This window comes from Amblyomma maculatum, chromosome 4, assembly GCF_055883805.1.
Source record: "Amblyomma maculatum isolate TAMU_Amacu chromosome 4, ASM5588380v1, whole genome shotgun sequence".
Lineage (NCBI taxonomy): Eukaryota > Metazoa > Arthropoda > Arachnida > Ixodida > Ixodidae > Amblyomma > Amblyomma maculatum.
The window spans coordinates 45,306,527-45,322,125 of record NC_139347.1 but is presented as its reverse complement, the minus strand read 5'-3'; the positions used below and the strand labels follow the sequence as shown (position 1 = coordinate 45,322,125).

The 15,599-nt window shown below is 46.6% G+C and overlaps 1 protein-coding gene across 1 annotated transcript in view; it reads right to left on the bottom strand.

The window, feature by feature from the left end:
* The window catches only part of LOC146190909 (inverted formin-2-like), a 75,325-nt gene that overhangs the window by 427 nt on the left and 59,299 nt on the right, over nucleotides 1-15,599 (bottom strand). Inside the window, exons 8-14 of the mRNA XM_084601293.1 lie at nucleotides 13,962-14,122; nucleotides 12,731-12,895; nucleotides 12,123-12,380; nucleotides 11,523-11,701; nucleotides 10,971-11,091; nucleotides 9,714-9,878; nucleotides 8,964-9,045 (exon numbers count right to left, since the gene is read on the bottom strand). Of these exons, the coding sequence (XP_084457419.1) occupies nucleotides 8,964-9,045; nucleotides 9,714-9,878; nucleotides 10,971-11,091; nucleotides 11,523-11,701; nucleotides 12,123-12,380; nucleotides 12,731-12,895; nucleotides 13,962-14,122 (1,131 nt within the window). The remainder of the gene's footprint in view (nucleotides 1-8,963; nucleotides 9,046-9,713; nucleotides 9,879-10,970; nucleotides 11,092-11,522; nucleotides 11,702-12,122; nucleotides 12,381-12,730; nucleotides 12,896-13,961; nucleotides 14,123-15,599) is intronic.

Below are 15,599 nucleotides of genomic sequence, written 5' to 3'. Positions count from 1 at the left end.
GCCGCCGGGTAATCTGACCACTCTCCACGCCTTTTTTGAAAGTTCGGAAGGCTTTTAAGTGAGCACGATCGACAGTTGCCTGAGCGCTGGTATATGCTGTTGTGAAGGAAAGGGCTTCCTGTATTCGTAGGTCATCATTGGTTTGCTGTAATCATCTTCACTAGCAACTTTTTCTACCATTGGGGGCTTCGTGCAAGAAAAAAAAAAAAAAAAAAACCCACTAACATCCGGTTCCTGAACGGAAAAATTTCAGAAAGCCTTATACCTTCAGCAATCAATGTGTAGCGGAAATTACAGAACATCCTTAATCTTTTCATAGAAGCAAATATGCTTGATTCTAGCACTTCCGTGACAACAGTTGTACCGCTTCGAGAAGCCTGGTGGCTTAGCTTTGAATTGACAAGCAGTTTTTACGGGAACGGGCAAACTTTAAGCGATACGGTATTTACATCTAACTGCACCTACATGTGTCTGGACTTAGTTCAGAGTATATCATGCAAATGGGCCAGGTGCTTGTACTGTATGACTGCATATTGCCACGTAAGGTTATTAAACAATACACTCGAATAAGAAAAGCCTCGTACATTAGCTGACATCGGAAATGACAAGTTAAACATGCCAAGCAGTTTCGAGGCATGTGCTTTTCTGTGGTTGTATAAATAATCGGCTCTAAGGATTTGTATTGAGTTATACTGGCAAGCGAACTGTGTTATTGCCATAGCACTGACTTCTGCCAGCAGCATCTGGTGTATTTCTTCTCATTGTTAGGGCACGAAAACTAATATTAATAACAATAATTATAATACTTTTGTGGCGTGTAAAGAATGCGAAGCCAGTGATCATAAAGAGCACAGAAAGCACAGAAAAGTGCAGCTGCTGCAAGCGAAGCATTACGTTCATATTATAATAAGCATAGCTTGGTTCCCGAACATGTACAAAAAAAAAAATAAAGCTAAGTAGCCGGAGCAACCTGGTCCACGCTACGGGCCCAAGTAATTGGAATGGCAGCCCCGTATCCGTTTTACTCGGGCACCAAGGGCATCAGCGTTTAAAGGCCCTTTCTTCAAATAATCTTGAGTCGACGTTGTGGGCGAAAAATCACGTGTGTGCCTCTGACAGTTGGTATTCAACAGGTGACATGGCAGAGCATTGCTTTATTCGTAGAATTACGTGATGTCTCACGAGACACGTGAGTTGTCAGGAGCTGCCAACACCGGTTGCTACTTTGAGATGGGAGGATGAGGGAATCGAGCCCTCCAGAACCCTTGGATCTCGAATCACAGCGTTACCATTGTTTTTCATTCACTGCCTAATTCTGTTTTTTTTTTGTTCTTTTTTGTTTTTTTAAACGCCGCTGACATATTGCGTCAAGGACACAGCAAGACCATACACGGCGGTAAACGTTAAGCATCGCCGTGCTTCAGCTGCTGCACTACTCCAGTGCTTTCTTTGGCTTCTGTTATCTCTGCCTCATTTGCTCATCAGCGCTCGTTTGTTTCTGACATCGTAGCATGCAAGCTGCGTGCAGATCGTGTTGCCCGGCTACACCGAAATGCCGCCGTCTTTGGTCCCACTCGCAAAGCAAGCAGCAAGTGTCGGCTTCATTGCCAAACTATGGCGGCACTTGTACTACATGCATGCAAGCCTCATCGAGCTCCCTGGACAGCATGCAGGTAAAAGAAAGCGGAGCACTCTCAGTTCTTCCAACTGCGTACGCACCCATATAACGTGCACTGACATCGCACAGCACATGGGCGCCTTGGAGGCGAAAAGCAAGGAGCCCGTATGCTGTGCTGTGTCAGTGCACGTTAAAGAACCCCAGGTGGTCGAAATTTCCGGAGTCCTCCACTACGGCGTCTCTCATAGCCTGAGTCGCTTTGGGACGTTAAACCCAACAAACCAAACCAACCAAACCGTACCCGGATGCGTGACCGCGACAGTGACAGGTACTGCCGCTTCGGGGAGAGCAGAAGACACACCAAATTTTCTGGCTTTATGATTTTTTTTTTTCCTTCGCTAACAACTGCGCGAAGAGCCTCAGGGACAACAGAACTGGATGAGGTATAACCACAGTGATTTAGACGGTCCCTATTTACTATATAGATTTTTTGTTTACTCGTAGACTTTCAATTACAGTTTTCGTGCGCAGTATAACGTCGAAGATCGTTTTGCAATTTGTCTATACTCTCAAAAAACGGCACCTTTTTGCTGTTCCGTCGTCTGTCACGAGCGCACGCGACGTACTTTTGCTTGTCTGCGATCGGTAGCAGACGTCGGAGCAGCGAGTGCGTTTCTGAGTATGATCGCCTTGTGACAGTTGTACGAATTCTTCTTTGGCGTTACAGTCCACATGAATAGGAACAAAATCTCATAGGGGAAAACAGTGTCGCAGTACACTGTATTAATCTCACGAGGTAACGCTTTCTCCAGCTTTGTAATTTGCATGCCCCTATGAGCGTCCGTGCAGTAAGAAAGACGCGTGCTCAGTTCGCTTTCTTCCGCATGATCACACAACGTGCATGTTGCCACCCATGATTAGTTACAGGCGGAAATATGTTATATAGGACGAAAAGCATGCAAGAATAACCCCGCAAACAAACAAACATTGGTTTGTGACAGCTGGCTTCGCAGTGCCAGAAATTTGCAAAACGGTGTGAGCCATAAACCTGTGACAGCGTTGCTCAACTGACAATAAAGTTGCGTTTATACATTGCGCGCGGCTTTCCCAAGACCACTTTTGAGAACAGTCTTGTGGCGCCGGACAATCCTGCAGCCCTTGCACCGTTTGCCAACCGTTGCTAGGGGAGGCACCTGGTCTGATACGCTTTTTAAAGGACACTTCAGATTCTTAGGAATCAGAGGAACCGAGGCTAGCGTACACAAGGGAGCGCAATATATCGAATATTGCATGCGCCTGACATGTGATCGTTTTGTTTTACTTCCTAAATAATTACCTCCGTGATTATATTATTTTTTCACATTGATGAGCGACAACAAATATCCTCTGTTGATTGATTGATTGATTGGTTCACAGGAAAGGAAAGGCGCAGTATCTGTCACACTTGTAGCTGTGGACACCTGAACCGCGCCGTAAGGGAAGGGAGGAAGGTGGGAGAGAAAGAGGAGCCGTAGTGGAGGGCTACAGAGTAATTTGGACCACCTGGGGATCTTTAACGTGCGCTGACATCGCACAGCACACGGACGCCTCTTCGTTTCGCCTCCATCGAAACGCAGCCGCCGAGGTCGGGATAACCCGGGTACTCCGGCACAGTAGTCGGGCGTCTTTCCACTGCACCACCCCGGCGGGGCAAAGTGCTTTTTTTTTTTTTTTGGTGCCACTCCCTTCGTGTAAATATGTATCTGTGTGGTTGCACGCATCTTCTAAGGGGGGCGTGAAATTACTGAATTACGGACGTTTCAACGTTAATAAACCTATGCTATGCTTTTCATGCATGTGTCACTTGGTTCACAGTGACTCAACTGTAATACCAGGTGTTTCAGGGAAACTAAATAGTATAATTTTTAAGTAGGCAGCACTATAATAGTGTTGGCGGATATCACAAAATTATTCACGAAGTGTTAAATGCTAAGCTCGTGAGTAGAGCTGGAGAGATTTATAGCCGGCCGTTAGCAATGACAGTATCAGTTTTTAAAACTTAAAAAGCGCGATTTTTCTCGGCGCTGTGGTTTAACGAAAAACGCCCGCAGCGTCGTTAGTGAATGGCTACGTCACGTTCTCTGTCCCGCTACCGCTCATCGTTGCTCCAGCCCATGCGGGACAGAGAAGGGTTGGGGTTGGTTGGTGGGGTTTAACGTCCCAAAGCAACTCAGGCTATGAGAGACGCCGTAGTGGAGGACTCCGGAAATTTCGACCACCTGGGGTTCTTTAACGTGCACTGACATCGCACAGCACACGGGTGCCTTGCTTTTCGCCTCCATCGAAAAGCTGCCGCCGAGGCCGGGATTCGATCCCGCGTCCTTGGGAACATTAGTCGAGCGCCGTAACCAGGGGGCATTTCTTAGGGCGCGGGTTATCGAAAGCACCCGTTTTTTGGCGCCAGACATCCAGAATCTGTTGAGGGACAGCACGAGGTAAGTCGTACTTTCAAAATTATAAAAAAAACTCGTGTGGTGATTGCTAACGACCAAATAAATTTCTAATTGCAACCAGACGCCCAACTGCATGTAATCGTGAAAATGTTCATTATCAGAAAGTAACTAGCTCACGAGTTAACGTCATTGACACATCCTCTGATGTTCGAGAACACTAGTATTATGGTGCTGCAGAACCCGTCTTCATGCATATGAGAACCTATTTTTAAAAATTAATTCCCTGATGCCCACAAACACCTAGTATATACAGATACTGTAGTCATCACGAATGCACTTCTGGTTGTCGCTGCTATCAGCTCGCTAACATGCAAGTGAGGCAGTTAATAGCGAGTTTTAGCATATGGTGACCCCAAAGGCTAGGGGAATAACAGGGGGCGAGTGCGCACGTCCAAAATGAAAGCCGCACCATTTGCACTTTCAGCTCAATATTCTGGGCATGGTTCCCCCTCTTTTCCCCTATGACCCTAACCGATAGGGTGATTCTTTTCTAGAACTCGCTAATTAAGTGCAAGGTGACGTCATCAAGCGAAGGTGCCATTTTTCGATGAAGGAGCAAGCCTTTCAATGAAGAGTGTATATTACATTTGCCAGGCTCGAGCGAAGCTATTCGCTATGCCGTCAATGTTCGTATAGGATCGGATCCCGGTCTCTACGAATGCCGTCCCGCCTATTGGTGCGACTGTCGGAGTCCTGTAATTTGTTAGCTAAAACAGCTAAATGAGCCACTTATACTTCGCTAGACTAATGAAACGGCCTCCCACAAAGCACTAATCTAGATAAATAAAATAACGCCGTCATAGGCGAGAGGTCATGCAGGGCAGGCACTATAAGAACAGGGAGTGCGCGTGCGCATGCAGGAAGACACCTCCACCAAAAAGGGGTTACGGTTAGTGTCATACGTTTCTTTGAAGCAGCTGCATCAGAAGCTGGAAAGACTGTGATGGCTTTGCGTCTGCCGGAAAACACAACACAGGACTTCACAATATGCACAACGCGAAACGCCAACTGTGAAAAAGAGCAAAGCGGCTGCGTGGTCACTTGCTGCTTGTTTGGAAGAGTGTCATATACAGAAGCAGCAGTGCAATTATTAAGCGTGCGTTGCACAAGACAGAGCAAAACAACACAGAACGCTGCTTGGCACGTAGCATACTTTTTTTTTTTTCCCCTGCAAGAAACACCTCAAAACGCGAATACGTTCCTACGAGTGAGTGTCTACCACCTCGGCTGTGCACGAGGCGGTCTTCGGCAACGAAGCGCGCTTATCAGTCTCTCGATGATGGGCGTGCGGTCATTACAAGTTCTTGAATAGCGCATCGAATATCCTCCCACTTGAATAATGAATCGAATTGCGTGCAGTAAACAGTATTTGCAAGTTTCGATGCTTTATAAATAGGTTTCGGGCACCGTACTAACTTGCATGGTAGTTAATAAGTCGTACAGCTAACTTCAGGAGCCGCTCAAGAAAAAAAAAAAAACAAATTTGTTAGTAGGCCAATAGAAGTTCTCAGGCGCCGATGTACAATTTTGGTCGAACGGCACAGCGTATGCACCACATACAAGAGCTGCGGTGACTAGCTCGTCTCAGGGAAGGCACGTCCACCGCTTTACCCAGTATATGACACATTTTTTCTGGCGACATCGACAACTGCCTGCTTCCACGCAACCTTTCAATGCCTTCGTGCGTCAAGAATGGCCGCCCACGATCGAAAGGGCAAAGTTTCATTTTGCGACGATGCTTGCCAAGTTTGCGATCAACGCGGTACCGGCACTTTGCGACAGCGTATAGGCTCCATATAGGCTTTTGACGGGAATAATTTGGTCGACTGTTTTGAAAGAAGGGCGCGTGACACCACCGGGCAGCAACGGTGGCAGCGAATTTTGTGCAGGCGCGAAAGCGACCACTACGCGGAGTTTTCTACTGATCCACTCTAAACACAAATAAGCCTGAAAGGGAGTAAAATGTAGTACTTTAGCGCACTCCCTTTTGGGGCACGGTATTCTTATGAAGCTCTAGGGTAATTTTCACCACTAACCATACGGAATGCTATTCTTTGGCAGCAGAAGCTTATTCTCTTCCTGAATAATATTTATTTGATGTAATTAGCAATGAAAAGAGGCAGTGAACCGCTGGACCAGAGGTGTAGATGTTATTTGAGTACACAAAAACCCTTATTTAAAATAACCGTAATTGTTATAACTTGACATATTTTCAAGCGAGAATTGGTTTCCGTATTTCTAGTCATTAAGATCTGCAGCACGGCTCGGGCAGCATGCCCTGACTTCAATAGGGAGTGCGCTAAAGGACAACCTACTCCCTTTTTACACCCTTATAGGCTTATTTGTGTTTAGAGTTGAGTTCGTTCTACATTCTTCTTTTGGTTCTTTAGACGGGTTTGCGCCTCGCCCTGGCACGTGATGGCGTATTGGCCGATTACCGAATTTGAAGAGCGCTGTTTCGAAAACCAAAAACAGGCTGACCTAAAGCGAGTAAATACGGTAGTTTTTAGAACAATTTTCATGCGCGGCAGTGCCAAAGCCATTGTTCTGCAAGCACCTAAAAGCGGTCAGCGCACACGCGTGCATGAGAGCTAGGGTTGTATGCGAACTGAATTGAATGCGACAGTGAACGCTGTCAGTGCGGGGCACTTTACTGCTCGAGATGTCAGCGGCATGGGGTGCAGAGAGAGGGGAGCTTAGTGTTGTTTTATTGCCAACCTTCAGTCCTAATCAAACTTGGAATGGTTTTAGTTGTTCAAATAATATATAGCGGCATGCTTACCAAGTCCAGCCGGCTACATTGCAAAATGCACGCAACGGCATGCTCTTGGAAGCCGTATATACAAAATGCCATTGTAAACAAATATGCCCCTCAGGTACTTTTCCGTCCTTAAAAGGAAACAGCGCGCTTACATTAGAAAACGACCTCTAGACTATTCGATTCACATTTGGTTAAGTTGTTTTACTGTTCGACTCGTATTCTGCACGCTGTTAGAACCGCACGCCCCTTTTTTCTCTTGTAGTGTTCTCTAAAGTTATATTGTATTAAATCAACGCTGCCGTGGAAAACCTCCAGCCGGAAGGTGCTGCAGTACGCGACAAGAAAGGCTCAGAATGTAATTGCACTCAGTGAAACCTGGAAACCGCGGGCACACGGTAAAAGCGAATGATAGTGAGTGTCCAACACTCCGAGTGCCGTTTCTCGTTATTTCACATTTTCCTAGCAATCTGCGGTAACGACTCAGGCCCAGGAACGTATTCGCGTTTTGAAACATTGGCCAAGATGCGGCGACATTTGTTTACAATGCGCGTACAGAAATGCCACAACCATCCGAGATGCAGCTGTTATGCAGTGATTTAATGGCTAGACTGTTATCGGCCATTACTTTAAACTAATGTTTGTAAAGAAAAAATGGTTCTGAGAACGCATTTTTGATACCCTGCTCAAATTTGCACCAAAGGAACAAAAAAATGTGCGACGGCTAGCAAAAGAATAAACAAAAAAGGAAAACGCGACAGGTATTAACCTGTCGCGATTTCTTTTTTCGTTTGTTGCTGAAGGTAATAATCCCTAAATATTGTCTTCAGCTCTTTTTTCTTATCAGCAGAGTGCCGATTATACATATACATGCGGCACGTATGCGCCGCATTTATGAATACTAAGGGCGATATCTGAGCACATTTTGGTAAATAAATAATATTTACGCTTTCTTTGTGAGACGCATGCGAACCGGGGCCGATTATTTCTCAAAGTACCGTTCTTCGATTTCGTTACTGAAGACTTGCAGGACATCATTTCATCTCCCATACATCTAGAGTCGGCGGCACATTGCAATCTACGATGCCAAAATAAAGGTCGATATCAATATGCTAAACTGCTAATCGAATGTGCTAACGGGCATGTGAATACTTGATAGTATTGCCGGATAAACATGCAAATTTTCTTCCAGGAGTATGCTGCACACTACCAATGCCCTTCGGTGTTGCACCGCAGAAATTTGACCAATTTCATTTCTTCTTGTAGAACTGCACCAAATGACAACACGATTACAGAAACGGACTTTTTCAACATCTTTATCAATTTAAAGGCAAGTGTCAGCTTACAAGGATGCGGCAGGTCTGATGCAAGATAAATTACTGCAGGAAATAATCATAACACTAAAACATATTAAAATTACTGGCGCCATAAATACTGCATTTTGCCAGGTAATGGAACAATTTCCAAATTCGTTGCTAATTTACTGCGTGCGCCTGCGCATTTGTGCTCATTTTTACTGTTCTCAGACACACACATTTAGGTTAGTTAAATTGGATTATTTATAGTGCAATCATCTTTTCACGAATAAATCTACCAGTTTTTTACCTTTCTGCACTGAATAGGTGTTGTGATGAAATCCTGGAATCATGGTAACTTTTACCCGACGTTTTTAATCCCTGGGAATCGGAAAGCTAAGAAAGCATTGCCGACTCGCAGCGCAGCAGCTTGTTTGCGATCTTGGTTCGGGCGACATAATGACACTCGAATCACGACCGCTAACATGCGAATAAAGCCGACACCGCGTTGCAAACAAACCGCACCACTGCATCGAAGAGACGCTTCGGTCGGTGTCTAGGTGCACAGTTGCGGCGTACTTTACGGCTCTTCTGCCACACACCGCATTTCTGAATGTCCCATTGAGAACATTTAAGCGAAAACTCTAAATGGGGACAATGTTATGACAGACAAGGCGTAGGCACTCTTCGCTGGCCGGGCGCGGTCCTCAGTTGACAACAAAACTGTCACATACCATGACCACCATGACCACGAGTAAAAATTCGTTGGCCGCGTAGATCCGCGAAGGGGAGACACGTACCTGACTTGCCTTGGTCGGTGCCCATCCGCGTTATTTTGAGCTTCTCCGCTCGTTCCTCCAGTTTCCGCCTCTCTTCGTTTTCCTGCGATGTAGAAAAGGTGAAGTTGAGCGTAACGACAAATTAAAGGGCAATAAAAGGCTCAAAAAAGGCTCGACGGCGAGTTCACTCGAGAACAGAAGTCTTCGGACCATGGTTGCAGGCAAGAAATTGATCTTCCTTTGGACTATTTGATAAGAAGTCTGGAGTTATGTGCTTAAAGAACAATGTTCGCGCACCCACGAATCCACTTCAGTTACACGGCGGGCTCTCGGAAACCAACGTTGCTAGCTTCTTTGCTTGTTTGGTATGTTTGTTATAAATCGTTATTGCATGAAGGTGGCGCACATTTTTACGCATTTCTTGTACAATTTTTCGCAACAGCTAGGGAAGAGAAAGAGAAGAAATTAGAAAAAAAAAAAAGGTGACAAACGGCATATGAATGAATTAATGATTAAAACGTGGTAAACGAGCATTACTAGATGCACATGATGGGAGGCACCGACCCCCTCGGCGAAATATTAACGAAAAGAAAATATATTGTAAGAACAAGCGGCAAGTTTACCTTGCAATGTCTACTTATCTCACATTTGCGAAAATACACGGTGGTTCACTGACGCGTTCTTATTTCTGAATGGAAAAAACTTCAGCCTCAAGTGCTACTCGCAGAAAAATGCGAGCTTCACGCGCTCCTGGATGGGTTCGCAGCTCACCTTCTGCGCCAGCTTGACCTTTTCGCAGAAGTTGTTGAAGATGTGCAGGCACTCCTCGACCGAGAAGCGACTCTCTTCCTCGCAAAAGTGCTCGGCGAGTCGGCGCGACAGCTGTCCGATCTGGTCGAAGCTGGAAGACAGCTCGGCCAGCTGCGCCTTGGCCTCCTGTGCTCGCGCGGGAAACAACAGTCAGCGTCTCTCCGGGCCGCATCGTATATGTACGCCACACTGAACACGATCGAGCTGTCTCATATTCTATGTGGGGCCCAACCATAGGAAACTTCGGTTAAAATTTTGAACTTCCGAGAGTCAATATCTAATGGTCCCATCATTGCAGAAATGTAGAAAGACTGGGAGATTTATAAAGAAATAATTATAGGATAATAAATTTAACTAACGCTGATTATTTCTTAATGTCTAAGAATGATGAAGTATCATGAATGAATATCAGAGGGATGTATGTCGTATGTCGACATACATGAGTAAGTGAGTGATGCATGTCGATATACATCATCAGCAGCGCACATTACGTTATCCGTGCTAACATTCACCTGTGATTCCGATGGGACGCAGATACGGCTACCTTTCAGTATTTCAGACTCTTTGCTCAACTGCCGAAGGCTGGGGGAACGATCCATCGTTCAGACTGGTCATGATCCTGTCGGTCGATCAATTAGGATTTTTCGCTACCGCCGTATACGGCGGCGACGGATTTCGGCGGTACCATAAGTATGACAATCGCGTGAAATATTCCAAAACGGCTTCTTTAATGGCATATCAGTGCTGAAGCGGCCGACAACTATAAATGGACACCTCAACGTCTACCCGTCACTGAAGGTACACCAAACTCCGCCATTCTGACTATTATTTTCCACTGAAGGTGAGAACAACTGAAGATTCTGCTTACTTTATTTCCCACTTATCCCAAACGCGAGTCTTCCCGTTCCTCAATAAAGGATTTTCGGTTTAACCACGCTTTAGCTATTTTGGCTACTCATGATGCGAGATCCGGGATGCCGTAAATGCAGGCATAGCATTCTTTCTGAAGTTCTGAAATTTACAAAAGATGTTCAGAATTAGGATCTGTCAACGCCAACAGAACACTCAGAATAGGAACTTTTTCTCGGCCCTCAGCAAGCAGCGAGCGATGTTTTCGCTTTATTTCGTGGTGTTTTCGTCAATGCTTAAACACGCACGTATAAAAACGCTTTCCGCTGCAGAAAAATGCCGTCACGTGCAATACGCAGCTCCGCTTACGCTTAAAAAGCTGCTGAAGTGGCGCTTGAAGTCGGCGTCGCCCTGAGGGATCTGCCTCTCGAGCCTCTCGATGCCCGTGGAGAGCTGCTTGAGCTCGGACCGCATGCCGTCAAGGGAGAGCCTGCATGCGAAATCCAGCGACCATGTTTCTGCGCCTCTCGTCCTCTCGGAGGTATTACCCGCTCGCACAGTGACGAGCAAGCCGATCGTCACCAGCTTGCCTACTGAATCTTTTTTGCACGCTTCGACAGCCACGTGTGATTTTAGATCACTAGCTCGCATGGCAGAAGTTGCCACCATACAAATATAGTCGTAGCTCTCAGCATCAAGCCCCTGTACATTTGTTGGAGGAAACGCGATGTGCAGTAATGGTCTCGCTTCTTTTGGAGTACGACACTTCTATTGTTCACGTTTGTCAACTTCGCAAGTACTTACTGTGATGCATTTGCGCGTGCTCGCGAAATTGTGGGCTTGCTCTCAGGGACATGAGCATTTCTGCGCGGACTCGTTCACCTCTGGTGCCTCATTGTTTGCACACAAGGCGGCCCATACCTGGAGCACTGGCCCAAGTGTCGCAGCTCCTTGGTGAAGGAGAGCGTCTGCGCCTGCTCCTTCTCGGCGATCTCGACCAGGAAGTGGAGCAGCGTCATGCGCGGCTTGTTCGAGCGCGTCTCCAGCAGCTTGGGCAGCGTGTTCAGCCGGAAGCCAAAAGCGTTGCCCGCGTAGCTGCCCTGAAACACAAGAGGATGCAGGGGGCGCCAGTTAAAAACATTGCAGGGTCGCGGACCTATCATCAAAGAAACTGTCCTGGACTTGTAATGGTCCCGTTTATCAATACAACGGCTGGACACAAGACCGTTATTCCTCGAGTCAACGAAGAAAGCAGCGGTTAATATATTTAGACACTGAAATCTGAATAGTCTGGGCTGTAGATTGGGCTACTTCCGGCAACACAAATAATACGGGTGTGTAGAAAAATCACTGAGCTACGCGTTTTTTTCGCGACGTGGCTGCCACGCACCCCGCTCAAGAATGGCGATTTTCTTTCCTCGCCAAATGAAAGGCCAGCAACACTTAGTGAGGCGCGGTGCACAACAACGCGTGAATACAGTTGAGCGGACGGATGCGCAGAAGAAAGCGCCTGAAATTCACCGAGTTGATGAAGTTGCCGGTGATGAGGATGAGCTTGAGGAACTCCTTGAGGCTTCGATTGGTGAGTATCTCTTGGCAGACGCCGATGTAGTTTGTGAGCTGGGGCCGAAGCGCCTCGACGCTGGGCGTGAACTCCTCTATCTGCAGCATGCCATCCACGTAGAGCGCGTACATCCGCAGATCGCCCAGCATCAGAAAGAACTGCTCCGCTTGGCCCAGCTTGCTCCGTTCGCCCGTGTACGAGCGAAGCATGCTTAGCTGCAGAGAGGGAGAGTAGACAGCCGGCATTAGAGAGAGCTCGAGTGACCACTTTTTACATACGTGAAGGCAGAAAGCAAACAGCAGCCGTAATGGAGGCTTCTTTTACCAGGAAGTGTCATATGACTATCTTACTTGAAGTAGCACTATACATAAATCTCCCCACCCCCCTCCCCTCCTATCTCTTCGCAAAAAAACAAAAGAAGTAAATGACAGTACGAGGCAGTCAAAGGCTATACTCCTCCGCACAGTGACACAATGCATACGTTCTGCAAGCGGGAAGCGGTCGCCTGCGGAAACATCGCCAAATGCGTTGTTCGAAATTTCACACAGAAGCGCGCTTCGCATACCTCGTCTGGCTCTGGGAGAATCTTTTGCAGCATACGCAGGCGCTCCGAGCCGATTTCCTTAGACTTGCAGGAGCGAATCATGGACACAATTTCTTCAGGGCCAGACTTGAACTGCTTGAGGAAGATGCAGACGTTGAGACTCCTCTTGCCGTCCAATAGGTTCAACTGCACGCAGGCACCAAATCGCTCATCAGAGACCTGCTGTTATAACCGGCTTAAAGTGCAACGTGATGACTGACACACAGGCTCATGCACGACACGGCTGATTTTGTGCTTGTGTCTTGGATGTCGCGTCCGATCTTCGGGCTGCGTGTATACACTGTAGCAACTATGCTAGGTGTTTCGGGGAAGCCTGTCGGTAATTTTTAAGGATACGCTTTTTGAGGTAGGAATGCGGCTTTTTCATCGAAGTAATATCATTATTGGCGGACGTCTGGAGATCGGCCAATCATAATAAAAGTTACCTAAATTTTAATAGTTACTCACTATAATAGATAGCCACTTGGCGCAATTAGAGGTTTGTATCTGACTATAAGCAAGGGTCATGTTTCTCTCTGCTCGCTCATCAAAATTCAGCCATTTCTCGCGCAGTTCAAAAGCCGCGCGTCCCCCACCGGTGAACGTCATACCCCGACGCGTGTGGCACGTGATATTCTTTTCACCACCTCTGCAGCATCCGTGAGCAAAGCGCAGCATAGCTTAGTTGGACTAAAAAATGTCAAGTGACACATTGCGCCGCGATGTGACGCGATTCAATTGATTGATTGATTGATTGAGTGAGTGAGTGAGTGAGTGAATGAGTGAGTGAGTGAGTGAACGAACGTCCTTTATTGAATAGGAAGATTCATGGCCATAGATGACGCGATTCAATAGACGTTGCAGATCGCAGCTCTGCGCGGTTTTCGAATTGCGCGAGAAGTGACCGATGTTTGTTGCACCACAGTGCCAAGGCTAATCATGTTTTCGAAATTCTAAAGATACTGATATTATACTTTTCCAATTGTCACCAGGTTTCTTTCTGTTACAACTGAAAAGTTAACTATTGCAATCCAGTTAACTAGCTGGTTAACATGATTCCCGTTTTTTATGACGTCCATTAGCACTGGTGAAAAGTTGCCTTGTTTTTTTTTTTTTTTTTTTTATCTTAGGAACCCTAATTTAAATATTAGTGGCGGGTTTCCTTGAAGCACCTGCATACACTCAGGAGAGAGCATGCGCAAACATCGCTTACCAGCGCCGGCTCCCTCTTCTTCTTCTTGTCGGGCGCCGTCTGCGGTGTCGTGGTGGCCGTCTTCTGGCAGAACAGCTCCTCCACCTGCTTGAAGTTCAGCTTTCGCTCGACATCCTCCTCCTGAGCTTCCTTGGTGACGTCGCTCCAGATGCTCTTCCCGCCTGGAGCGAAATGTGGACGCCATCTGAGATGGTGCACTCAACAACCGCCCGCGCTCCTGTTCCTCCTATGGAGTTGGGAGTATAGCACATTTTCAAAGCTGAATGGAATATCAATAGTGCAATTAACATATCAGTCGAATTCGGATAAGAGCAGTGAATGAACCGAATCGAAGGCAAATCCAATATTCGCACGAATGCTGGATTCGATATGTAGCAGGGGTTTCTCCAGGAATTGTAATTAGAGGAAGGAGGAAGATTAAATTTCTAGGAAGTAGAACAGGTGTTCAGCATAAGGAAAAAGCAGTAGTCGTTTTTGCTGTCAGTGCAAAAAAAGGTCTTCATTACAAAAGCAGATTGTGTGCATACCTCCTTTAAGATGTGTGCAATGAAGTTACTGGTTGGCAACATGAGAGTGGTAACGCGTGACCACCATGTGGTCCGCGCGCATATGGAGAAATAACTTGTGTTATCGACGATAGCGAATGAACTAGCCCATCTCAGCGGACTCAAGGGGAGCAAATTGTGAGCCATGGCTTCAGTGATCGGTCACTGCGGTCGGTAGTATGCCGCTGACGCTTCCTGCTCGCGTAGAAAGCTATCAACAGCCGGCTGTTACGGAGTCGGAATGAGCGCTGTTCTCGGAACAATTTCCGAAGCAAATTCGACGATTCTTTATGCTTGTTACTGGTAAACTATTTAGATACATGAAAACATACTCAAATAACTCTGAATAATATATAAACATGAACTATTGATAGTTATTTAGGAGGACGTTTTATTCGATTTCCAAAAATACCCGAATTTCGTGCACTCCTACTCCTTTTTTTTTTTTTTTTTGCCACAAAGTGGCGCAAGTGAGCTTTGGGCGGCAGCAACTCGGTACAGAGTGGATGTAGCAGTGCAAGGGGGGGGGGGGGGGGGGGTGCACTACGTCTCAATCTTACGTAAGGAGATTTCTACGCGTAGTAGATGGACTGCGGAGGGGAAACGGGCTATGAGTTCGAACTGCTCAGTCAACCCATGTGTACCCGTAACGGGACCTTCAATTGGGCAATGACGGAACGCGCGGCAGGCAGCGGACGTCCGCTGAGCATCATGGTCACCAGTGCGTGGCAGATATGCGTCGCTCGTCAGAAACGCCCAAATTCGTCGGTCAGTTTCTCTCCGCTGTTTGGCAATGAGAGGGAGGCATGGCTCCGAGGCGTGATTCCGTTTTCTCAACGGTAGGGTCTAGAGTCACTCGACTCTAGTAGGGTCGAGCCTTAGTAGGGTTCTCTGAGCAGCGTATAACCTTGCGAAAGATAGCAGAAATATTATAAAAAATGAATAAGAGCGCATTTAAAGCCTACCGAACACGTTGCTTCAGTAGCGCAATGGATTGACAACCTGAGCACTTGAAAGAATAAAACGTCTCTTCGAATCGTTTAAGTGGAACTTTTTTCCGATTTTTTTTTTTAAATCGCAACGTTAATATAAG